Consider the following 26,875-nt stretch of genomic DNA (forward strand, 5'->3'; position numbering starts at 1 on the left):
CACGCCGGCCAAGTGTGGCAAGAAACAAAATTCCCTATTATGGGTCCATGAAAAGACATGGAAAAGTTTTGGCATTTTGCAGTGGTTCCCAACAGGTGGGTCATGGTCCAAAAGTGGGTCACAGGTCCACTCTGAATGGACCGCAAGTGACTCACAAACATGTCAAGTTTGTAAAAAACACACTTTATTTTTAAGTACAGTAAATTTCCAGCACAGAGCTTTTATTTTGACATGCAATTTCTTGCTGTAGAGTGAGTAACTAACAGAAAGCTACTTGACAGAGACAGCAAACTATCTTGACAATATGGCCAAACGCAAGTATGACGCTGAATGTATTACACTGTGGGACCTTGAACTAATGACTAAGGAGAAATCTGGACCCTGTGGCTGGCACTGTTAGTGTACCACTGAGAACAAATTCCAATACGCATGTATAGGTAGATCTAATACTAAGTACAATCTGATACAAGTCCACTTATATGATGCCCAGAATGCCCAGATGTGCCACTGTCGAGGTTTAAATTAGATTTGTTTTAGCTCTGAGATCAGTTAATGGTTGTGTCGTACTGGACTGCATTTTAATCAGAGGTCTTTCTCATGTATTTGAGTTGGGAGGACGGACAATTAAAAGCACCTGTTAATGAAATCCAGTGCAACAACATCTTTAACTATGTTGACTGTTTATAAAGCATAAAGAATAAATTATCATCCATTTATGTGTTTCACTTTGTTAGTCGACTTAATTTCAACACATTACCACAAGTTTTACTCCTGTTTTTGGATTTCATGGTCAATAAACCTCATTGCTATTAAATTATACCTATTTTTTAATTTAAAAAAGGCAGAAATTTTGAATTATTTTGACTGTCGCTGGAGGAACACATGTTGGTGGATTATCACAGACTGGTAATCTTAGTCAGGATACTGTTTTTGCGGCCAGTTGTCATCCCTGGTTAGATTTTTTTTATAAAGCATTAAGTATGAATTATCGCCCAGTTGTTATGTGTTGCATCTTTTTAGCCAGCTTCTTCCAAACACTGTTTTTTAAATTTAATGTGTAATAAACCTCGTTTACATGAATTTCTACCACTCAGAGTGAAATAAGCAGACATTATCACATACGTCAGGTATTAGCCAGGACATCCACAGGTCAGAGTTTAATGATGGAACTTTATTTAGAAACAACAGAATGCAAAAAAAAGAGGAACTTTTTTTCTTTTACAAAGCACAGACAACATTTATCTCTGAACTAAAAGATTTGGTTAAACTTTTTGCTTTAACTTTAACGAAGACAAAAAAAACTAAACACAGAATACAAAAGCATAGAAAAACGTGTGTCTGTGTGTGTATGTGTGTGTGTGTGTGTGTGTGAGTATGCCTTCATCTGCAAAAGTGGCAGAGTGTAATGGTGTGTTTTTTGCAAATATGCACACAGCATTTTTGGCATGTGATGGTCGTTTTGTTGTCTTTCTTGGAGGGGCAGAATCGGCACCTCTTCCTTTTGGCCGATGGGCTGGGAGAAGGAGCTTTGATGGGGCTGGGGCGGGCAGCCTTGGTGGGGCTGGGGCTGGGGGAAGCTCCTGCAGAGGTAGAGGATACACGCCGCTGGACAGCCAAAACCACGCTGGCAGAGGCTGGGGTGCGGGGAAGAACCTGGCGTCGTTTTATGAGAGGCTCCACCAGTTCTCTCCCGAGCACCTCGAGAAACAGCCTCCTCTTCTGAGGCTTCCCCGGGTACCATGTTGGGTTGATCTCTGTCCACAGTACGAAGGAGTTGTAGGCAGTCACATCGAGAATGTTGTAGAAGACCACCAGGGGCCAACGGGCTGTCATCCTTTTACAGCTGTACACAGCGGTAACCTGCAAACAAATCAATAAATCATTAGAAAATTGATAATGTTGCATAAATGACAGTAAATGTTGCATGAAAAATAAGTGCAATACCTTGTCGAGATTGTCGACTCCTCCTTTGTTCTTGTTATAGTCCAGGATAATGTGGGGTTTCTTGTCCTCCCTGTTGCTGACAGCTGCGTCCTTGTGAAGGGTGCTCATCAGAAGCACATTCCTAGACCTCTTGGGAAAGTAGGACACAAGAGCATGTGTGTCAGTGAAGGCAAACCTGGAAGAGAACCGAGTCCTGCCTTTCGTCACCAGCAGTGCCATGGGAGGCTCAGCCTTGGCCTTCCTCACAGTTCCCACCATGGTCATCTTTCTCTTCAGGAGGTTCTGGCCGAGCGCATACGAGGTAAAGAAGTTGTCACATGTGATGTTTCGTCCCTGGAGACCTTCTGTCATCTCCAGCACCACACGCATGCCCTGATTCTTCTCTGGTTGTCCATCAGCAGGTTTGCCAGTGTATACCTGCATGTTCAAGGCGTAGCTGCTCCTGGCATCACATGCTGCCCAGATCTTTATGCCATACTTGCCTGGTTTGTTCGGAATGTATTGCTTGAAGGCACAGCAGCCTCTGAAGGACACCAGGCGCTCGTCCACGGTCACATCAGCGCCTGCATTGTACATCAGCTGCAGGCGACACACCCACTTGTCCCACACATCTCTAATGGCTGCAAGTTTGTCCCATCCACGGCGTGCTTTCCTTGTCTCCCGATTATCAAACCGAATCACTCTTGAGATCGCGTAAAACATCTTGAGTGGCATGGTTGCACGAAAAATTGCTCTGCCATGCTGGGCATCCCACAAACTGGCCGAAACTTCTTTACAGGATCTGTACACACCAGCAAGAATCAACAAACCGAAGTATGCCTGCAGGTCTACTCGGTCCAGGTCAGTCCACTTGGTGCCAAACACACGTCGCCCCTCAGGTTGGTCATGTCCAGCACGATATTTTCAATGGACGGTGTTATAAACAGCTCAAATACGGACTTTATTGTGTCGACACGTGACATTGCATAAAGTGTCGGACCTGGCTGACCTCTTAGTCTCTCTGCTCTGTGCATCCGCCGTTTAACAATGGGAGGCTCTGCAGACCACTCCATGTTTCCATCCTTTGATTTAAAGTTATCATTCGCAGGTTTCTCTCTTATATCTTCATCGCTCGAGTCCTCCTCTTCATCGGTGGACGCGTAATCCAGATCTTGCTCGGTGTAGTCCTCTTCCTCCGACACCTCTTCGTCTATTTCTGCAGACTCCTTCTGATTACACTCTTCCTCAGCGAGATTCCAGATCAATTCAAGAGAATCTGTTGCAGTGTCGTACTCCTCCATTGTGCTGGCTTTTCTGCACGATGATGATAAATGCAAATGGACTTTAAAATATGCCGCGAAAGCTGAGGAAGAGCCTGGCTACAGGAAGCCAGAGGTTTTTTCTCCCAACTTTATTGAACACACGTATAGGACATAGGATCGGATGGATAGAAACCGGAAGTTGTAAAAGAAAAACAGTCAGACTGAGATTGAAAGTTAAGGACCAAAAATAATGTTCAAAACAAAACAGACAGCAATTTAAAATAAAAAAAAAAAACCATCTATCAATCTATCAAAAAGCATTTAAATATGGGGTGATTTGGTATATATGAAATTTACCGAGCAGGATCGTGAGGATTATCCTAAAGGGAAGCTCCCGTGACGTCACGTCCACCTGGAGGAAAAACAATGCTTTCCCCTGGTGGGATTTTTCCATTGGCTTGTACTGTTAAGCAGTCGAGCCCCGTGCCGCATGTTCTCTGTGGGGGTTTCTTTTCCCAGGAGTCCAAAGACCTGCAGGTTAGGTTAACTGGTGACTCTAAACTGCCCATAGGTGTGAAGCATGAATGGTGTCTGTCTCTATAGCCCCTGACAGCTTATGATATAGGCCTACAGAAATAATTGGATGAAGGATGATGATGCATAAACCAACACATTGTTGGTTAATTGATGAAATACTGAATTTTATATGCAAAGAGTGTAGTGTGGAACCATCCATGTTGTTTGGGGCAAGCAGATGGAAGAAAAAAGCTTTCTCATATAAAAACTTATGGAAACGTGTCAAATTTGACAAAGGTCAACAGGAAGGTTACACATACTGGTGTATGGTGGACTAATGAAAACAATGAGAGATTTCAATTCAATTCAATGGGCTTCATTGGCATGATATCTGACGTGTTGCCAACGTACTATTACAATTAAAGGACAGTGAATGAAATTAATAAATGCATGGAACTCCATGAAAAACAACATTAGTCAGTACAGTAAAATAGGTAGTTAAATTAGTCAACAAAATAGAATAATATATAGGCTGTATACAGTACTTATATAGACATACATATATACATATCTCAAATGTCTCAAATATGTTTACCTGAAGACACGTTTTGTGTCTTTAAGAAGTATACTGATATACTCAAGAACTTTAACTCATTCTTCCAGTCGTTCAAACTGGGCTTAGTTCAAGGCAACTATACAATAAAAACGCTTCCTTGGTTTAGTCGTAGTATCTGCGTTCATGTGTGAGAAAATCTTCCCCAAGATCAAGACAACATTGTGAATACAGTCCAAGTTTCTTGTTTTTATCACAAACACCAAATTTGACAGAATTAACTGTCAAGGCTGACAAAACTTTTTTCCGTCAATTCTGACACTACATGAACACGGTGGCAGCGTCCTTCCGAGCTAACCAGTCAGGACACGGCTTAAATGTCCACAGTCAGTCTCATCCAATGGCATCACAGCTTGTTGCGGCTGCAGCGTTGCCAACGACAACGGGTACTGCGTTCATCTGTCGCTGAGTGTTTCAGAGACCTTGCCTAACGTTCACTAATATTCGCGTTATTAAAATAGTTTTTAATTCCGGTTTCACAACATAAACAGACGGATACTCACTTCCGGTGTTTTGACGTCGCTCTGTAGCTTTGTTAAAGCGAAGAAGACATTTGGCCTGCGAATAAATCGTGTTAGCCAATTAGCTTGCTAGCTAACGTTAGCACATAGAGCTAATCTCATTGCTTTAGTCTCTCTTCGCCTTTATTGTCGCCTTTAAATCGGATGGAAAGTTGTGAACAGCAGAAAGTGGACTGTAACTAATGACCCTGTAGTTTTTTGACCTGATAACCTACGTGGAGGAACTGCTCCATACTTTCCTCCTCTAAGAGAAGACACCCAGTGAAGACAGACGATGGAGATCCATCTTAATCGAGTGGATTATATTCAAGTAACACCAAGTACAGACGGTGGTGTGTTTGGTTTATGATGCTCTTTTATGTCTTTAATTCTGACATTGAATTTTGACTGTCAATTGTTGTTATAATACAGTTAAATCAGATTCAGTGTGATTGCCATGACACTGAGTACAGTTTAGCATCTAACCAGAAGTGCAAAGAGCAGGTGAGTAACGTACATACGCTAGTCGTAAGATAGCCTTGATAACAAACAGTAAAGGCTAGATATGAATTCTATAGATACTCTTATAATGCATCTCTACCTGGTCACAAGCCCCTCAATCAGCTATTAAACCCATCACGTCATTGTATAACCAGACAGTAAATATTATGGACAAGAAACAATGAGATGGCCCCATTGTCACATCTTGAACAAACACATTATGTTAATTTTTGAAAGCCTTATAAGGTATTCTAACTCTAAGCTTATTTTTAAATGCTCACATGGCCATTCTCCCTCACTGTTTAATATGTTACAAGACACCAGCACACTACTAGAGTCAACACGCTGATTTCAACAGACTGTAACTGTCACATTGCATTATGCAAAACCTAATTTGGACAGCCAGTTTTCTCTGTGTGTGTGTGTGGATGTACTTCTGTGTATGGATTTGGGGATAGGTTTTGTGTTTATTTGTGGATGTGTCTTTGCAGATGAATTGTGGTATATGTGGAAGTATTTTGTGTATGGATTTGCTGGTGTTTTATGTGTGTACTTGTGGATGCATTTTCTTTCTAATGTTTTAATTTAAAATTTCTTGTGCATAAATGTACAACTCTAATGTGACTGTGATGTTCACATCAAATAAACTTAACTAGAAAAACTAGAAAATATAGCATAGCGGCAGTACCGGGGTTCAAGCCAGCATGGACGTGTAAAACTTTAGAGCTAAGTAGAATAAAGAACTTTGACAGTTCAGGTTGCCTGCCTTAAAGGTTACCAACAGGTTTTATGACAATCAGAGAGATTCTCATTCGTTAATGTCCAAATCTTTACTGGGCCACGCTCTACTTTGGAAGCACTGTTGCTCCCTAATGGTCAACTGCAGAAACATTTTGGGGACATGCTTTAGTGGCTTAATTAAAAGAGTCCACCAAGTTTGGTGATGTTTGAAAAAACCTACATTGATTTATGGCTGAATTTTGTTTTGCACTTGTGGCGCCCCCTCCTATTGACCTATTTTAGAATAATACGTGTGTTTCATAATCATTATTTAATATACTCTGCAAGTTTTGTTTTGATTGGATAATCAATTTCTGATTTTTAGTCTGATTGTGTTCTTGCATGCCCATTTTTTGTATTTGTGGTGCCCCCTACTGGTCAATTTGAATGAAACTTTCATTGCATCCTTCAGGAAGATGTGCCTCAGCAGTATCGCCTTCATCAGCCGCCTCGCCCCCACAGGTGTCTGATCACACTACCTGAAAGATTTGTTTTCTTTATGTTTTGTTTTTTCCACCATTTAGGATGTGACTCAAACTTTGATGGGGACAGATATTGCCATCAACCGAAGGAACTGTTTATTGAATGTCAGCTTTACAGCCTGTGCTCCGGCTTCTCCGTATGTTTGAGTACAGGTGAAGAGCAGCCAGTAATGCACTGAAGTCTCATGGTGATATTTGTTTTCCCATCTTCTTAATGTGAAGCGGTGGACACCCCTCACTTTGTCCCGTTCACTGAACGCAGCACAGTAGACATCAACTGTGATCTGTATGTATCGGCTGTTATTATTTTTTCCTCATATGTCCTTATTTATTCATGAAAATCTCTTATTCTGTGATGAAACATTAACATTTTGAGATTAGTAACTTAAATTAAAATCTGCTTATACATGATTAATAATATTCTTTTTTTTAATGATCATGTTGTGCTTGGGTGGATGGAGGATGGGGTTTGTTCACAGTTTCTACGTGGTCCAATTTATTTTTTATGTTCGACACATCTGATGCTCTTATTTGTCTAAATGCCTAACTTTAAATGTATCTATCAATGCCATCAACCCGTTCTTTTAACAACTTGCAAAGTCTATGTAGGTATGATGTCAAAATGGGTGTTGAAATGAGAAACAAGAAATCTGCTGTATTTTATAGACTATTTTAAGGTACCAGACATTTTGCTGTAGAATTCATATTTGAAATGAGTTGCACAATGCCTGTCACGTTTCTGAATGCACCCTCACCTTGTTTCTCAGTTTGAAAGCTGTTTTGAATTTGGCCTCATTTATTTGTTGCGATGTAGTTTTTCTTGCTTGATGCATGCTCTGATTTTTTTTCCTGCCATGTTTAATGTGTTTATTTGCCTCCAGACAAACCACATTTTTATGACAAGAATAAAATGATCTCTTAATGAAACCAATAAAATATTAAAGAACAGGAATGTGGTTTGTGGATATAATTTGTTCAATTGCTGTAGTTGATCTCAACACATTGTAAAGTAATGAAACACATTTGGCCATCCATAGATATGAATTACATTAATTTCTATGCTGACAAACAGTTAGTGTTTCGACCAAGATATCTACTGAGAGGCGAGGTTTACTCTTTAACTTCAAAGTCTTACCCAAAAAATGTACTACAACTTAAATTGTTGTTACCAGAATCCAACTCAGTTGTCTTCATCAGCTGATAGATTTATTAAGTCAAAAGCTTTTCTTTCTTTCCTTTCTCTTTTTAACTTTAAGGCTTAGGGTTCTTGTGGTCATGGACAACCTGGAAAAGTCATGGAATCAGTAAAAATAATTGAAATTTCTGGGAAAAGTCATGAAAATTTGTTTTGTTTAATGAAATGATTACAGTAATCTTCTGTGGATAACATTTTACGTAATTTAACATAACAGCAAATGTATTTTCTGGAGCTGAAAATGTGGCACAACTCTAATATGCGTTGATGTTTTGATTACCATCACAAATGTTTCTATATATTCTCCCCCCTATCTGTTTCTCTAGCGAACTGATGTTATGCTTGAATAGAGTTTGAATCTGAGATGTTTGAAACACGCCGGCAATTATCATCCACTTATGTGTTTCACTTTGTTAGTCGACTTCATTTCAACACATTACCACAAGTTTTACTCCTGTTTTTGGATTTCATGGTCAATAAACCTCATTGCTATTAAATTATACCTATTTTTTAATTTAAAAAAGGCAGAAATTTTGAATTATTTTGACTGTCGCTGGAGGAACACATGTTGGTGGATTATCACAGACTGGTAATCTTAGTCAGGATACTGTTTTTGCGGCCAGTTGTCATCCCTGGTTAGATTTTTTTTATAAAGCATTAAGTATGAATTATCGCCCAGTTGTTATGTGTTGCATCTTTTTAGCCAGCTTCTTCCAAACACTGTTTTTTAAATTTAATGTGTAATAAACCTCGTTTACATGAATTTCTACCACTCAGAGTGAAATAAGCAGACATTATCACATACGTCAGGTATTAGCCAGGACATCCACAGGTCAGAGTTTAATGATGGAACTTTATTTAGAAACAACAGAATGCAAAAAAAAAGAGGAACTTTTTTTCTTTTACAAAGCACAGACAACATTTATCTCTAAACTAAAAGATTTGGTTAAACTTTTTGCTTTAACTTTAACGAAGACAAAAAAAACTAAACACAGAATACAAAAGCATAGAAAAACGTGTGTCTGTGTGTGTATGTGTGTGTGTGTGTGTGTGTGTGTGAGTATGCCTTCATCTGCAAAAGTGGCAGAGTGTAATGGTGTGTTTTTTGCAAATATGCACACAGCATTTTTGGCATGTGATGGTCGTTTTGTTGTCTTTCTTGGAGGGGCAGAATCGGCACCTCTTCCTTTTGGCCGATGGGCTGGGAGAAGGAGCTTTGATGGGGCTGGGGCGGGCAGCCTTGGTGGGGCTGGGGCTGGGGCTGGGGGAAGCTCCTGCAGAGGTAGAGGATACACGCCGCTGGACAGCCAAAACCACGCTGGCAGAGGCTGGGGTGCGGGGAAGAACCTGGCGTCGTTTTATGAGAGGCTCCACCAGTTCTCTCCCGAGCACCTCGAGAAACAGCCTCCTCTTCTGAGGCTTCCCCGGGTACCATGTTGGGTTGATCTCTGTCCACAGTACAAAGGAGTTGTAGGCAGTCACATCGAGAATGTTGTAGAAGACCACCAGGGGCCAACGGGCTGTCATCCTTTTACAGCTGTACACAGCGGTAACCTGCAAACAAATCAATAAATCATTAGAAAATTGATAATGTTGCATAAATGACAGTAAATGTTGCATGAAAAATAAGTGCAATACCTTGTCGAGATTGTCGACTCCTCCTTTGTTCTTGTTATAGTCCAGGATAATGTGGGGTTTCTTGTCCTCCCTGTTGCTGACAGCTGCGTCCTTGTGAAGGGTGCTCATCAGAAGCACATTCCTAGACCTCTTGGGAAAGTAGGACACAAGAGCATGTGTGTCAGTGAAGGCAAACCTGGAAGAGGAGTCCTGCCTCACCAGCAGTGCCATGGGAGGCTCAGCCTTGGCCTTCCTCACAGTTCCCACCATGGTCATCTTTCTCTTCAGGAGGTTCTGGCCGAGCGCATACGAGGTAAAGAAGTTGTCACATGTGATGTTTCGTCCCTGGAGACCTTCTGTCATCTCCAGCACACGCATGCCCTGATTCTTCTCTGGTTGTCCATCAGCAGGTTTGCCAGTGTATACCTGCATGTTCAAGGCGTAGCTGCTCCTGGCATCACATGCTGCCCAGATCTTTATGCCATACTTGCCTGGTTTGTTCGGAATGTATTGCTTGAAGGCACAGCAGCCTCTGAAGGACACCAGGCGCTCGTCCACGGTCACATCAGCGCCTGCATTGTACATCAGCTGCAGGCGACACACCCACTTGTCCCACACATCTCTAATGGCTGCAAGTTTGTCCCATCCACGGCGTGCTTTCCTTGTCTCCCGATTATCAAACCGAATCACTCTTGAGATCGCGTAAAACATCTTGAGTGGCATGGTTGCACGAAAAATTGCTCTGCCATGCTGGGCATCCCACAAACTGGCCGAAACTTCTTTACAGGATCTGTACACACCAGCAAGAATCAACAAACCGAAGTATGCCTGCAGGTCTACTCGGTCCAGGTCAGTCCACTTGGTGCCAAACACACGTCGCCCCTCCAGGTTGGTCATGTCCAGCACGATATTTTCAATGGACGGTGTTATAAACAGCTCAAATACGGACTTTATTGTGTCGACGTGACATTGCATAAAGTGTCGGACCTGGCTGACCTCTTAGTCTCTCTGCTCTGTGCATCCGCCGTTTAACAATGGGAGGCTCTGCAGACCACTCCATGTTTCCATCCTTTGATTTAAAGTTATCATTCGCAGGTTTCTCTCTTATATCTTCATCGCTCGAGTCCTCCTCTTCATCGGTGGACGCGTAATCCGGATCTTGCTCGGTGTAGTCCTCTTCCTCCGACACCTCTTCGTCTATTTCTGCAGACTCCTTCTGATTACACTCTTCCTCAGCGAGATTCCAGATCAATTCAAGAGAATCTGTTGCAGTGTCGTACTCCTCCATTGTGCTGGCTTTTCTGCACGATGATGATAAATGCAAATGGACTTTAAAATATGCCGCGAAAGCTGAGGAAGAGCCTGGCTACAGGAAGCCAGAGGTTTTTTCTCCCAACTTTATTGAACACACGTATAGGACATAGGATCGGATGGATAGAAACCGGAAGTTGTAAAAGAAAAACAGTCAGACTGAGATTGAAAGTTAAGGACCAAAAATAATGTTCAAAACAAAACAGACAGCAATTTAAAATAAAAAAAACATCTATCAATCTATCAAAAAAGCATTTAAATATGGGGTGATTTGGTATATATGAAATTTACCGAGCAGGATCGTGAGGATTATCCTAAAGGGAAGCTCCCGTGACGTCACGTCCACCTGGAGGAAAAACAATGCTTTCCCCTGGTGGGATTTTTCCATTGGCTTGTACTGTTAAGCAGTCGAGCCCCGTGCCGCATGTTCTCTGTGGGGTTTCTTTTCCCAGGAGTCCAAAGACCTGCAGGTTAGGTTAACTGGTGACTCTAAACTGCCCATAGGTGTGAAGCATGAATGGTGTCTGTCTCTATAGCCCCTGACAGCTTATGATATAGGCCTACAGAAATAATTGGATGAAGGATGATGATGCATAAACCAACACATTGTTGGTTAAGTGATGAAATACTGAATTTTATATGCAAAGAGTGTAGTGTGGAACCATCCATGTTGTTTTGGGGCAAGCAGATGGAAGAAAAAAGCTTTCTCATATAAAAACTTATGGAAACGTGTCAAATTTGACAAAGGTCAACAGGAAGGTTACACATACTGGTGTATGGTGGACTAATGAAAACAATGAGAGATTTCAATTCAATTCAATGGGCTTCATTGGCATGATATCTGACATGTTGCCAACGTACTATTACAATTAAAGGACAGTGAATGAAATTAATAAATGCATGGAACTCCATGAAAAACAACATTAGTCAGTACAGTAAAATAGGTAGTTAAATTAGTCAACAAAATAGAATAATATATAGGCTGTATACAGTACTTATATAGACATACATATATACATATCTCAAATGTCTCAAATATGTTTACCTGAAGACACGTTTTGTGTCTTTAAGAAGTATACTGATATACTCAAGAACTTTAACTCATTCTTCCAGTCGTTCAAACTGGGCTTAGTTCAAGGCAACTATACAATAAAAAACGCTTCCTTGGTTTAGTCGTAGTATCTGCGTTCATGTGTGAGAAAATCTTCCCCAAGATCAAGACAACATTGTGAATACAGTCCAAGTTTCTTGTTTTTATCACAAACACCAAATTTGACAGAATTAACTGTCAAGGCTGACAAAACTTTTTTCCGTCAATTCTGACACTACATGAACACGGTGGCAGCGTCCTTACGAGCTAACCAGTCAGGACACGGCTTAAATGTCCACAGTCAGTCTCATCCAATGGCATCACAGCTTGTTGCGGCTGCAGCGTTGCCAACGACAACGGGTACTGCGTTCATCTGTCGCTGAGTGTTTCAGAGACCTTGCCTAACGTTCACTAATATTCGCGTTATTAAAATAGTTTTTAATTCCGGTTTCACAACATAAACAGACGGATACTCACTTCCGGTGTTTTGACGTCGCTCTGTAGCTTTTGTTAAAGCGAAGAAGACATTTGGCCTGCGAATAAATCGTGTTAGCCAATTAGCTTGCTAGCTAACGTTAGCACATAGAGCTAATCTCATTGCTTTAGTCTCTCTTCGCCTTTATTGTCGCCTTTAAATCGGATGGAAAGTTGTGAACAGCAGAAAGTGGACTGTAACTAATGACCCCTGTAGTTTTTTGACCTGATAACCTACGTGGAGGAACTGCTCCATACTTTCCTCCTCTAAGAGAAGACACCCAGTGAAGACAGACGATGGAGATCCATCTTAATCGAGTGGATTATATTCAAGTAACACCAAGTACAGACGGTGGTGTGTTTGGTTTATGATGCTCTTTTATGTCTTTAATTCTGACATTGAATTTTGACTGTCAATTGTTGTTATAATACAGTTAAATCAGATTCAGTGTGATTGCCATGACACTGAGTACAGTTTAGCATCTAACCAGAAGTGCAAAGAGCAGGTGAGTAACGTACATACGCTAGTCGTAAGATAGCCTTGATAACAAACAGTAAAGGCTAGATATGAATTCTATAGATACTCTTATAATGCATCTCTACCTGGTCACAAGCCCCTCAATCAGCTATTAAACCCATCACGTCATTGTATAACCAGACAGTAAAGATTATGGACAAGAAACAATGAGATGGCCCCATTGTCACATCTTGAACAAACACATTATGTTAATTTTTGAAAGCCTTATAAGCTATTCTAACTCTAAGCTTATTTTTAAATGCTCACATGGCCATTCTCCCTCACTGTTTAATATGTTACAAGACACCAGCACACTAGTAGAGTCAACACGCTGATTTCAACAGACTGTAACTGTCACATTGCATTATGCAAAACCTAATTTGGACAGCCAGTTTTCTCTGAGAAAAAGAGAAACAACATTCTTTTCACACTTAATACCACAGTAAATACGCCAGCATTTTGTGTGTGTGTGTGTGTGTGTGTGTGTGTGTGTGGATGTACTTCTGTGTATGGATTTGGGGATAGGTTTTGTGTTTATTTGTGGATGTGTCTTTGCGGATGAATTGTGGTATATGTGGAAGTATTTTGTGTATGGATTTGCTGGTGTTTTATGTGTGTACTTGTGGATGCATTTTCTTTCTAATGTTTTAATTTAAAATTTCTTGTGCATAAATGTACAACTCTAATGTGACTGTGATGTTCACAATAAACTTAACTAGAAAAACTAGAAAATATAGCCGCAAGCGGCAGTACCGGGGTTCAAGCCAGCATGGACATTTAAAACTTCAGAGCTAAGTAGAATAAAGAACTTTGACAGTTCAGGTTGCCTGCCTTAAAGGTTACCAACAGGTTTTATGACAATCAGAGAGATTCTCATTCGTTAATGTCCAAATCTTTACTGGGCCACGCTCTACTTTGGAAGCACTGTTGCTCCCTAATGGTCAACTGCAGAAACATTTTGGGGACATGCTTTAGTGGCTTAATTAAAAGAGTCCACCAAGTTTGGTGATGTTTGAAAAAACCTACATTGATTTATGGCTGAATTTTGTTTTGCACTTGTGGCGCCTCCTATTGACCTATTTTAGAATAATACGTGTGTTTCATAATCATTATTTAATATACTCTGCAAGTTTTGTTTTGATTGGATAATCAATTTCTGATTTTTAGTCTGATTGTGTTCTTGCATGCCCATTTTTTGTATTTGTGGTGCCCCCTACTGGTCAATTTGAATGAAACTTTCATTGCATCCTTCAGGAAGATGTGCCTCAGCAGTATCGCCTTCATCAGCTGCCTCGCCCCCACAGGTGTCTGATCACACTACCTGAAAGATTTGTTTTCTTTATGTTTTGTTTTTTCCACCATTTAGGATGTGACTTAAACTTTGATGGGGACAGACATTGCCATCAACTGAAGGAACTGTTTATTGAATGTCAACTTTACAGCCTGTGCTCCAGCTTCTCCGTATGTTTGAGTACAGGTGAAGAGCAGCCAGTAACGCACTGAAGTCTCATGGTGATATTTGTTTTCCCATCTTCTTAATGTGAAGCGGTGGACACCCCTCACTTTGTCCCGTTCACTGAACGCAGCACAGTAGACATCAACTGTGATCTGTATGTATCGGCTGTTATTATTTTTTCCTCATATGTCCTTATTTATTCATGAAAATCTCTTATTCTGTGATGAAACATTAACATTTTGAGATTAGTAACTTAAATTAAAATCTGCTTATACATGATTAATAATATTCTTTTTTTAAATGATCATGTTGTGCTTGGGTGGATGGAGGATGGGGTTTGTTCGCAGTTTAAGGTAAGGTAAGGTAAACTTTATTGTCCCCTAAGGGAAATTCATCTTGGGCACAGTGCTACATTTCATTGCTTCACAGGACAAGATAAAAATATCATCACAGGGACACATCATCACAATGACAGTTCTATCACATAAAACAGACATGGACTACATTTAACAATCACATCACAGAAACATACAGAGACGTCTAAAGTTCTACGTGGTCCAATTTATTTTTTATGTTCAACACATCTGATGCTCTGATTTGTCTAAATGCCTAACTTTAAATGTATGTATCAATGCCATCGACCCTTTCTTCTTGCTTGATGCATGCTCTGATTTTTTTTCCTGCCATGTTTAATGTGTTTATTTACCTCCAGACAAATGACATTTTTATGACAAGAATAAAATGATCTTTTAATGAAACCAATAAAATATTAAAGAACAGGAATGTGGTTTGTGGATATAATTTGTTCAATTGCTGTAGTTGATGTCAACACATTGTAAAGTAATGAAACACATTTGGCCATCCATCGATATGAATTACATTAATTTCTATGCTGACTAACAGTTAGTGTTTCGACCAAGATATCTACTGAGAGGGGAGGTTTATTCTTTAACATCAAAGCGGTAGTCTTACCCAGCAACCATAACTCAGGTTAAATGTACTACAACTAAAACTCTTGTCACTAGCATTCACACTCAACCCAGTTGTCTTTATCAGCTGATAGATGTATTAACTCAAAAGCGCTTCTTTCTTTTGTTCCTTTTTTTTTAACTTTAAGGCTAGGGGTTTTTGTGGTCATGAAAAACCCTGGAAAAGTCATGGAATATCATAATCACATTTTCCAGTCCTGTAAAAGTCACTGAAATTTCTGGAAAAGTCAGAAAATTTATTGTGTGTAATGAAATTGACGTAACATAACGGCTTATGTGTTTTCTAGAGCTGAAAATGTAACATAGCTCTAACATTGGTCGATGTTTCTACTACCATGACTTGCGTTTCTTCATTTTCTCCCCCCGTTCGGTCTCTCCTGTGAGCTGGTGTGATGTTTGAACGGAGTTTGAATCTGAGATGTTAAAAAAGTGCCAGGCAAGTGGTGCAAGAACAAAATATATATATTATGGATCCTTGAAAAGTCAAGGAAAAGATTTGAAAGATTGTCCCTGAAAATGTTGGAGCCTGGAGGGATGTTTAGTGTAGTGGTTCCTAAATGGTCCATCATAGGGTCCAGATTTCTCCTTAGTCATTAGTTTGAGGTCCACACAGTTTAATATATTCAGCATCATTCTAGCGTTTGGCCATGTTGAGCTAGTTTGCTGTCTCTGTCAAATGGCTGTCCATTAGTCACTCAGTCTGCAGCAGGAAATGGCACTTCAACATAAAGCTTTGTGCCAGAAATTCACTGTGCTTAAAAGCTGTCATCCTTGGTTTGATCTTTTATAAAGCAGAAAGTATGAATTATCTTCCAATTACTATGTGTTGCATCTTTTTAACCAACTTCTTCCAAACTTATTACTAAAAGTCTTACACTTTTTAATGTGCAATAAACCTCATTTACATGAATTTCTACCACTCAGAGTAAAATAAGCAGACATCACCGCATATGTCAGATATTAGCCAGGAAATCAACAGGTCAGAGTCCAATGATGGAACTTTATTTAGACACAACAGACTGTAAACAAAGAGGAACTTTTTTTTTCTTTTACAGAGCACAGACAACATTTATCTCGAAAACTCAAAGTTTTGGTTTCAACTTTCAAACTTTTCGCTTTAACTTTTAAGACAAAAAAACTTCACGGAATACAAAAGCATCGAAAAATGTGTGTGTGTGTGTCTGTGTGTCTGTGTGTGTCTGTGTGAGTATGCCTTCATCTGCATGAGTGGCAGAGTCTAATGGTGTGTTTTTTGCAAATATTCACACAGCATTTTTGGCATGTGATGTTTGTTTTGTTGTCGTTACTGGAGGGGCAGAATCGGCACCTCCTCCTTTTGGCCAATGGGCTGGGAGGAGGGGGTTTGATGGGGCTGTGGCGGGCAGCCTTGAGGGGGCTGGGGCGGGCAGCCTTGGTGGGGCTGGGGCTGGGTGAAGCTCCTGCAGAGGTAGAGGATGCACCCTGCTGGACATCCAAAACCACGCTGGCAGAGGCTGGGGTGCGGGGAAGAACCTGGCGTCGTTTTATGAGAGGCTCCACCAGTTCTCTCCCGAGCGCCTCAAGAAACAGCCTCCTCTTCTGAGGCTTCCCCGGGTACCATGTTGGGTTGATCTCTGTCCACAGTACGAAGGAGTTGTAGGCAGTCACATCAAGAATGTTGTAGAAGACCACCAGGGGCCAACGGGCTGTCATCCTTTTACAGCTGTACACAGCGGTAACCTGCAAACAAATCAATAAATCATTAGAAAACTGATAATGTTGCATGAATGACAGTAAATGTTGCATGAAAAATAAGTGCAATACCTTGTCGAGATTGTCGACTCCTCCTTTGTTCTTGTTATAGTCCAGGATAATGTGGGTTTCTTGTCCTCCCTGTTGCTGACAGCTGCGTCCTTGTGAAGGGTGCTCATCAGAAGCACATTCCTAGACCTCTTGGGAAGGTAGGACACAAGAGCATGTGTGTCAGTGAAGGCAAACCTGGAAGAGAACCGAGTCCTGCCTTTGTCACCAGCAGTGCCATGGGAAGCTCAGCCTTGGTCTTCCTCACAGTTCCCTCCATTGTCATGTGTCTCTTCAGCAGCTTCTGGCCGAGCGCATACGAGGTAAAGAAGTTGTCGCATGTGATGTTTCGTCCCTTGAGACCTTCTGTCATCTCCAGCACCACACGCATGCCCTGATTCTTCTCTGGTTGTCCATCAGCAGGTTTGCCAGTGTATACCTGCATGTTCAAGGCGTAGCTGCTCCTGGCATCACATGCTGCCCAGATCTTTATGCCATACTTGCCTGGTTTGCTCGGCATGTATTGCTTGAAGGCACAGCAGCCTCTGAAGGACACCAGGCGCTCGTCCACGGTCACATCAGCGCCTGCATTGTACATCAGCTGCAGGCGACACACCCACTTGTCCCACACATCTCTAATGGCTGCAAGTTTGTCCCATCCACGGCGTGCTTTCCTTGTCTCCCGATTATCAAACCGAATCACTCTTGAGATCAGTGTAAACATCTTGAGTGGCATGGTTGCACGAAAAATTGCTCTGCCATACTGGGCATCCCACAAACTGGCCGTAGCTTCTTTACAGGATCTAAACACACCAGCAAGAATCAACAAACCGAAGTATGCCTGCAGGTCTACTCGGTCCAGGTCAGTCCACTTGGTGCCAAACACACGTCGCCCCTCCAGGTTGGTCATGTCCAGCACGATATTTTCAATGGACGGTGTTATAAACAGCTCAAATACGGACTTTATTGTGTCGACACGTGACACTGCATAAAGTGTCGGACCTGGCTGACCTCTTAGTCTCTCTGCTCTGTGCATCCGCCGTTTAACAATGGGAGGCTCTGCAGACCACTCCATGTTTCCATCCTTTGATTTAAAGTTATCATTCGTAGGTTTCTCTCTTATATCTTCATCGCTCGAGTCCTCCTCTTCATCGATGGACGCGTAATCCGGATCTTGCTCGGTGTAGTCCTCTTCCTCCGACACCTCTTCGTCTATTTCTGCAGGCTCCTTCTGATTACACTCTTCCTCAGAGAGATTCCAGATCAATTCAAGAGAATCTGTTGCAGTGTCGTACTCCTCCATTGTGCTGGCTTTTCTGCACGATGATGATAAATGCAAATGGACTTTAAAATATGCCGCGAAAGCTGAGGAAGAGCCTGGCTACAGGAAGCCAGAGGTTTTTTCTCCCAACTTTATTGAACACGCGTATAGGACATAGGATCGGATGGATAGGACCAAAGGACCAAAAATAATATTCAAAACAAAACAGACAGCAATTTAAAATAAAAAAAACCATCTATCAATCTATCAAAAAGCATTTAAATATGGGGTGATTTGGTATATATGAAATTTACCGAGCAGGATCGTGAGGATTATCCTAAAGGGAAGCTCCCGTGACGTCACGTCCACCTGGAGGAAAAACAATGCTTTCCCCTGGTGGGATTTTTCCATTGGCTTGTGCTGTTAAGCAGTCGAGCCCCGTGCCGCATGTTCTCTGTGGGGGTTTCTTTTCCCAGGGAGTCCAAAGACCTGCAGGTTAGGTTAACTGGTGACTCTAAACTGCCCATAGGTGTGAAGCATGAATGGTGTCTGTCTCTATAGCCCCTGACAGCTTATGATATAGGCCTACAGAAATAATTGGATGAAGGATGATGATGCATAAACCAACACATTGTTGGTTAATTGATGAAATACTGAATTTTATATGCAAAGAGTGTAGTGTGGAACCATCCATGTTGTTTTGGGGCAAGCAGATGGAAGAAAAAAGCTTTCTCATATAAAAACTTATGGAAACATGTCAAATTTGACAAAGGTCAACAGGAAGGTTACACATACTGGTGTATGGTGGACTAATGAAAACAATGAGAGATTTCAATTCAATTCAATGGGCTTCATTGGCATGATATCTGACGTGTTGCCAACGTACTATTACAATTAAAGGACAGTGAATGAAATTAATAAATGCATGGAACTCCATGAAAAACAACATTAGTCAGTACAGTAAAATAGGTAGTTAAATTAGTCAACAAAATAGAATAATATATAGGCTGTATACAGTACTTATATAGACATACATATATACATATCTCAAATGTCTCAAATATGTTTACCTGAAGACACGTTTTGTGTCTTTAAGAAGTATACTGATATACTCAAGAACTTTAACTCATTCTTCCAGTCGTTCAAACTGGGCTTAGTTCAAGGCAACTATACAATAAAAAACGCTTCCTTGGTTTAGTCGTAGTATCTGCGTTTATGTGTGAGAAAATCTTCCCCAAGATCAAGACAACATTGTGAATACAGTCCAAGTTTCTTGTTTTTATCACAAACACCAAATTTGACAGAATTAACTGTCAAGGCTGACAAAACTTTTTCCGTCAATTCTGACACTACATGAACACGGTGGCAGCGTCCTTACGAGCTAACCAGTCAGGACACGGCTTAAATGTCCACAGTCAGTCTCATCCAATGGCATCACAGCTTGTTGCGGCTGCAGCGTTGCCAACGACAACGGGTACTGCGTTCATCTGTCGCTGAGTGTTTCAGAGACCTTGCCTAACGTTCACTAATATTCGCGTTATTAAAATAGTTTTTAATTCCGGTTTCACAACATAAACAGACGGATACTCACTTCCGGTGTTTTGACGTCGCTCTGTAGCTTTTGTTAAAGCGAAGAAGACATTTGGCCTGCGAATAAATCGTGTTAGCCAATTAGCTTGCTAGCTAACGTTAGCACATAGAGCTAATCTCATTGCTTTAGTCTCTCTTCGCCTTTATTGTCGCCTTTAAATCGGATGGAAAGTTGTGAACAGCAGAAAGTGGACTGTAACTAATGACCCCTGTAGTTTTTTGACCTGATAACCTACGTGGAGGAACTGCTCCATACTTTCCTCCTCTAAGAGAAGACACCCAGTGAAGACAGACGATGGAGATCCATCTTAATCGAGTGGATTATATTCAAGTAACACCAAGTACAGACGGTGGTGTGTTTGGTTTATGATGCTCTTTATGTCTTTAATTCTGACATTGAATTTTGACTGTCAATTGTTGTTATAATACAGTTAAATCAGATTCAGTGTGATTGCCATGACACTGAGTACAGTTTAGCATCTAACCAGAAGTGCAAAGAGCAGGTGAGTAACGTACATACGCTAGTCGTAAGATAGCCTTGATAACAAACAGTAAAGGCTAGATATGAATTCTATAGATACTCTTATAATGCATCTCTACCTGGTCACAAGCCCCTCAATTAGCTATTAAACCCATCACATCATTGTATAACCAGACAGTAAAGATTATGGACAAGAAACAATGAGATGGCCCCATTGTCACATCTTGAACAAACACATTATGTTAATTTTTGAAAGCCTTATAAACTATTCTAACTCTAAGCTTATTTTTAAATGCTCACATGGCCATTCTCCCTCACTGTTTAATATGTTACAAGACACCAGCACACTAGTAGAGTCAACACGCTGATTTCAACAGACTGTAACTGTCACATTGCATTATGCAAAACCTAATTTGGACAGCCAGTTTTCTCTGAGAAAAAGAGAAACAACATTCTTTTCACACTTAATACCACAGTAAATACGCCAGCATTTTGTGTGTGTGTGTGTGTGTGTGTGTGTGTGTGTGTGTGTGGATGTACTTCTGTGTATGGATTTGTTTTATGTGTGTACTTGTGGATGCATTTTCTTTCTAATGTTTTAATTTAAAATTTCTTGTGCATAAATGTACAACTCTAATGTGACTGTGATGTTCACATCAAATAAACTTAACTAGAAAAACTAGAAAATATAGCCGCAAGCGGCAGTACCGGGGTTCAAGCCAGCATGGACGTGTAAAACTTTAGAGCTAAGTAGAATAAAGAACTTTGACAGTTCAGGTTGCCTGCCTTAAAGGTTACCAACAGGTTTTATGACAATCAGAGAGATTCTCATTCGTTAATGTCCAAATCTTTACTGGGCCACGCTCTACTTTGGAAGCACTGTTGCTCCCTAATGGTCAACTGCAGAAACATTTTGGGGACATGCTTTAGTGGCTTAATTAAAAGAGTCCACCAAGTTTGGTGATGTTTGAAAAAACCTACATTGATTTATGGCTGAATTTTGTTTTGCACTTGTGGCGCCCCCTCCTATTGACCTATTTTAGAATAATACGTGTGTTTCATAATCATTATTTAATATACTCTGCAAGTTTTGTTTTGATTGGATAATCAATTTCTGATTTTTAGTCTGATTGTGTTCTTGCATGCCCATTTTTTTGTATTTGTGGTGCCCCCTACTGGTCAATTTGAATGAAACTTTCATTGCATCCTTCAGGAAGATGTGCCTCAGCAGTATCGCCTTCATCAGCTGCCTCGCCCCCACAGGTGTCTGATCACACTACCTGAAAGATTTGTTTTCTTTATGTTTTGTTTTTTCTACCATTTAGGATGTGACTCAAACTTTGATGGGGACAGACATTGCCATCAATTGAAGGAACTGTTTTTTGAATGTCAACTTTACAGCCTGTGCTCCGGCTTCTCCGTATGTTTGAGTACAGGTGAAGAGCAGCCAGTAACGCACTGAAGTCTCATGGTGATATTTGTTTTCCCATCTTCTTAATGTGAAGCGGTGGACACCCCTCACTTTGTCCCGTTCACTGAACGCAGCACAGTAGACATCAACTGTGATCTGTATGTATCGGCTGTTATTATTTTTTCCTCATATGTCCTTATTTATTCATGAAAATCTCTTATTCTGTGATGAAACATTAACATTTTGAGATTAGTAACTTAAATTAAAATCTGCTTATACATGATTAATAATATTCTTTTTTTAAATGATCATGTTGTGCTTGGGTGGATGGAGGATGGGGTTTGTTCGCAGTTTAAGGTAAGGTAAGGTAAACTTTATTGTTCCCTAAGGGAAATTCATCTTGGGCACAGTGCTACATTTCATTGCTTCACAGGACAAGATAAAAATATCATCACAGGGACACATCATCACAATGACAGTTCTATCACATAAAACAGACATGGACTACATTTAACAATCACATCACAGAAACATACATACAGAGACGTCTAAAGTTCTACGTGGTCCAATTTATTTTTATGTTCAACACATCTGATGCTCTGATTTGTCTAAATGCCTAACTTTAAATGTATGTATCAATGCCATCGACCCTTTCTTCTTGCTTGATGCATGCTCTGATTTTTTTTCCTGCCATGTTTAATGTGTTTATTTACCTCCAGACAAATGACATTTTTATGACAAGAATAAAATGATCTTTTAATGAAACCAATAAAATATTAAAGAACAGGAATGTGGTTTGTGGATATAATTTGTTCAATTGCTGTAGTTGATGTCAACACATTGTAAAGTACTGAAACACATTTGGCCATCCATCGATATGAATTACATTAATTTCTATGCTGACTAACAGTTAGTGTTTCGACCAAGATATCTACTGAGAGGGGAGGTTTATTCTTTAACATCAAAGCGGTAGTCTTACCCAGCAACCATAACTCAGGTTAAATGTACTACAACTAAAACTCTTGTCACTAGCATTCACACTCAACCCAGTTGTCTTTATCAGCTGATAGATGTATTAACTCAAAAGCGCTTCTTTCTTTTGTTCCTTTTTTTTTTTTTTTTTAACTTTAAGGCTAGGGGTTTTTGTGGTCATGAAAAACCCTGGAAAAGTCATGGAATATCATAATCACATTTTCCAGGCCTGTAAAAGTCACTGAAATTTCTGGAAAAGTCAGAGAAAATTTGTTGTGTGTAATGAAATTGACGTAACATAACGGCTTATGTGTTTTCTAGAGCTGAAAATGTAACATAGCTCTAACATTGGTCGATGTTTCTACTACCATGACTTGCGTTTCTTCATTTTCTCCCCCCGTTCGGTCTCTCCTGTGAGCTGGTGTGATGTTTGAACGGAGTTTGAATCTGAGATGTTAAAAAAGTGCCAGGCAAGTGGTGCAAGAACAAAATATATATATTATGGATCCTTGAAAAGTCAAGGAAAAGATTTGAAAGATTGTCCCTGAAAATGTTGGAGCCTGGAGGGATGTTTAGTGTAGTGGTTCCTAAATGGTCCATCATAGGGTCCAGATTTCTCCTTAGTCATTAGTTTGAGGTCCACACAGTTTAATATATTCAGCATCATTCTAGCGTTTGGCCATGTTGAGCTAGTTTGCTGTCTCTGTCAAATGGCTGTCCATTAGTCACTCAGTCTGCAGCAGGAAATGGCACTTCAACATAAAGCTTTGTGCCAGAAATTCACTGTGCTTAAAAGCTGTCATCCTTGGTTTGATCTTTTATAAAGCAGAAAGTATGAATTATCTTCCAATTACTATGTGTTGCATCTTTTTAACCAACTTCTTCCAAACTTATTACTAAAAGTCTTACACTTTTTTTAATGTGCAATAAACCTCATTTACATGAATTTCTACCACTCAGAGTAAAATAAGCAGACATCACCGCATATGTCAGATATTAGCCAGGAAATCAACAGGTCAGAGTCCAATGATGGAACTTTATTTAGACACAACAGACTGTAAACAAAGAGGAACTTTTTTTTTCTTTTACAGAGCACAGACAACATTTATCTCGAAAACTCAAAGTTTTGGTTTCAACTTTCAAACTTTTCGCTTTAACTTTTAAGACAAAAAACTTCACGGAATACAAAAGCATCGAAAAATGTGTGTGTGTGTGTCTGTGTGAGTATGCCTTCATCTGCATGAGTGGCAGAGTGTAATGGTGTGTTTTTTGCAAATATGCACACAGCATTTTTGGCATGTGATGTTTGTTTTGTTGTCGTTACTGGAGGGGCAGAATCGGCACCTCCTCCTTTTGGCCAATGGGCTGGGAGGAGGGGGTTTGATGGGGCTGTGGCGGGCAGCCTTGAGGGGGCTGGGGCGGGCAGCCTTGGTGGGGCTGGGGCTGGGTGAAGCTCCTGCAGAGGTAGAGGATGCACCCTGCTGGACATCCAAAACCACGCTGGCAGAGGCTGGGGTGCGGGGAAGAAACTGGCGTCGTTTTATGAGAGGCTCCACCAGTTCTCTCCCGAGCGCCTCAAGAAACAGCCTCCTCTTCTGAAGCTTCCCCGGGTGCCATGTTGGGTTGATCTCTGTCCACAGTACGAAGGAGTTGTAGGCAGTCACATCAAGAATGTTGTAGAAGACCACCAGGGGCCAACGGGCTGTCATCCTTTTACAGCTGTACACAGCGGTAACCTGCAAACAAATCAATAAATCATTAGAAAACTGATAATGTTGCATGAATGACAGTAAATGTTGCATGAAAAATAAGTGCAATACCTTGTCGAGATTGTCGACTCCTCCTTTGTTCTTGTTATAGTCCAGGATAATGTGGGGTTTCTTGTCCTCCCTGTTGCTGACAGCTGCGTCCTTGTGAAGGGTGCTCATCAGAAGCACATTCCTAGACCTCTTGGGAAGGTAGGACACAAGAGCATGTGTGTCAGTGAAGGCAAACCTGGATGAGAACCGAGTCCTGCCTTTTGTCACCAGCAGTGCCATGGGAAGCTCAGCCTTGGTCTTCCTCACAGTTCCCACCATGGTCATCTTTCTCTTCAGCAGCTTCTGGCCGAGCGCATACGAGGTAAAGAAGTTGTCGCATGTGATGTTTCGTCCCTTGAGACCTTCTGTCATCTCCAGCACCACACGCATGCCCTGATTCTTTTCTGGTTGTCCATCAGCAGGTTTGCCAGTGTATACCTGCATGTTCAAGGCGTAGCTGCTCCTGGCATCACATGCTGCCCAGATCTTTATGCCATACTTGCCTGGTTTGCTCGGCATGTATTGCTTGAAGGCACAGCAGCCTCTGAAGGACACCAGGCGCTCGTCCACGGTCACATCAGCGCCTGCATTGTACATCAGCTGCAGGCGACACACCCACTTGTCCACACATCTCTAATGGCTGCAAGTTTGTCCCATCCACGGCGTGCTTTCCTTGTCTCCCGATTATCAAACCGAATCACTCTTGAGATCAGTGTAAACATCTTGAGTGGCATGGTTGCACGAAAAATTGCTCTGCCATACTGGGCATCCCACAAACTGGCCGTAGCTTCTTTACAGGATCTAAACACACCAGCAAGAATCAACAAACCGAAGTATGCCTGCAGGTCTACTCGGTCCAGGTCAGTCCACTTGGTGCCAAACACACGTCGCCCCTCCAGGTTGGTCATGTCCAGCACGATATTTTCAATGGACGGTGTTATAAACAGCTCAAATACGGACTTTATTGTGTCGACACGTGACATTGCATAAAGTGTCGGACCTGGCTGACCTCTTAGTCTCTCTGCTCTGTGCATCCGCCGTTTAACAATGGGAGGCTCTGCAGACCACTCCATGTTTCCATCCTTTGATTTAAAGTTATCATTCGCAGGTTTCTCTCTTATATCTTCATCGCTCGAGTCCTCCTCTTCATCGGTGGACGCGTAATCCGGATCTTGCTCGGTGTAGTCCTCTTCCTCCGACACCTCTTCGTCTATTTCTGCAGGCTCCTTCTGATTACACTCTTCCTCAGAGAGATTCCAGATCAATTCAAGAAAATCTGTTGCAGTGTCGTACTCCTCCATTGTGCTGGCTTTTCTGCACGATGATGATAAATGCAAATGGACTTTAAAATATGCCGCGAAAGCTGAGGAAGAGCCTGGCTACAGGAAGCCAGAGGTTTTTTCTCCCAACTTTATTGAACACGCGTATAGGACATAGGATCGGATGGATAGGACCAAAGGACCAAAAATAATGTTCAAAACAAAACAGACAGCAATTTAAAATAAAAAAAAACATCTATCAATCTATCAAAAAGCATTTAAATATGGGGTGATTTGGTATATATGAAATTTACCGAGCAGGATCGTGAGGATTATCCTAAAGGGAAGCTCCCGTGACGTCACGTCCACCTGGAGGAAAAACAATGCTTTCCCCTGGTGGGATTTTTCCATTGGCTTGTACTGTTAAGCAGTCGAGCCCCGTGCCGCATGTTCTCTGTGGGGGTTTCTTTTCCCAGGGAGTCCAAAGACCTGCAGGTTAGGTTAACTGGTGACTCTAAATTGCCCATAGGTGTGAAGCATGAATGGTGTCTGTCTCTATAGCCCCTGACAGGTTATGATGTACAGAAATAACTGGAACCAGCAAGGCATAAACCAGCACTGTTGGTTAATTGATAAAATAATGAATTTTATATGCAAACGGTGTAGTGTGGAACCATCCATGTTGTTTTGGGGCAAGCAGATGAAAGAATAAAACAGCTTTCTGATTAAAAACGTTTAATAAAGTGTCAAATTCCACCCGAGGACAACAGGGAGGTTAAACTAACAATATAAAGGCTTTCCCATTCAGTTCAATAGGCTTTATTTGCATTACCATTGACATGTGTTGCCAAAACAATTGAAGCACAGTGAATGAAATTAACAACTGTATGAACCTACGTGAAAAACAGTATTAGTACAGTAAGATAGGTAATTAGTTAACAAAATAGAATAATGTATATACAGTACTTATATAGACAAACATATATACATATCTTCAATGTTTTTTGGGGGGAGCTTTTCCTTACCCACTGTGAGGGTCCAAAGGACAGAGGGATGTCGTATGCTGTAAAACCCTCTGAGGCAAATTGTGATTTGTG

At 41.0% G+C, this 26,875-nt stretch overlaps 1 protein-coding gene, 2 long non-coding RNA genes and 3 pseudogenes across 3 annotated transcripts; 2 read left to right on the plus strand and 4 right to left on the minus strand.

Annotated features, from left to right (window-relative positions):
* Positions 1-1,338: 1,338 nt before the first annotated feature.
* On the minus strand, positions 1,339-3,320 carry LOC125894285 (piggyBac transposable element-derived protein 4-like; annotated as a pseudogene).
* Positions 3,321-5,027: 1,707 nt separating this feature from the next.
* Positions 5,028-7,529, plus strand: LOC125894287 (uncharacterized). The gene is made up of 2 exons (XR_007450049.1): positions 5,028-5,167; positions 6,508-7,529. It is a non-coding gene; the product is annotated as an uncharacterized LOC125894287 (long non-coding RNA).
* A 1,107-nt stretch (positions 7,530-8,636) lies between these two features.
* Positions 8,637-17,211, minus strand: LOC125894286 (piggyBac transposable element-derived protein 4-like). Its single transcript, XM_049585595.1, has 3 exons — positions 17,156-17,211; positions 9,411-9,537; positions 8,637-9,326 (listed from the first exon to the last, which is right to left on the minus strand). The coding sequence occupies exons 2-3, from the start codon at positions 9,516-9,518 to the stop codon at positions 8,841-8,843; spliced, it is 594 nt and encodes a 197-aa protein (XP_049441552.1). The 5' UTR covers positions 9,519-9,537; positions 17,156-17,211; the 3' UTR covers positions 8,637-8,840.
* Positions 11,625-15,020, plus strand: LOC125894288 (uncharacterized). Its single transcript, XR_007450050.1, has 2 exons — positions 11,625-12,770; positions 14,036-15,020. It is a non-coding gene; the product is annotated as an uncharacterized LOC125894288 (long non-coding RNA).
* Positions 16,338-18,423, minus strand: LOC125894284 (uncharacterized; annotated as a pseudogene).
* A 5,508-nt stretch (positions 18,424-23,931) lies between these two features.
* On the minus strand, positions 23,932-26,048 carry LOC125894283 (piggyBac transposable element-derived protein 4-like; annotated as a pseudogene).
* Positions 26,049-26,875: the final 827 nt, after the last annotated feature.

Source organism: Epinephelus fuscoguttatus, linkage group LG9 (genome assembly GCF_011397635.1).
Source record: "Epinephelus fuscoguttatus linkage group LG9, E.fuscoguttatus.final_Chr_v1".
Taxonomy (NCBI): Eukaryota; Metazoa; Chordata; class Actinopteri; order Perciformes; family Serranidae; genus Epinephelus; species Epinephelus fuscoguttatus.

Bases quoted from the DNA above. Each gene is read 5' to 3' on its own strand.
- LOC125894286 (XM_049585595.1), bottom strand. From the start codon at position 9,518: ATGAGCACCCTTCACAAGGACGCAGCTGTCAGCAACAGGGAGGACAAG. The intron at 9,327-9,410 runs GTATTGCACTTA...ATTTGTTTGCAG, and splicing joins GAGTCGACAATCTCGACAAG to GTTACCGCTGTGTACAGCTG.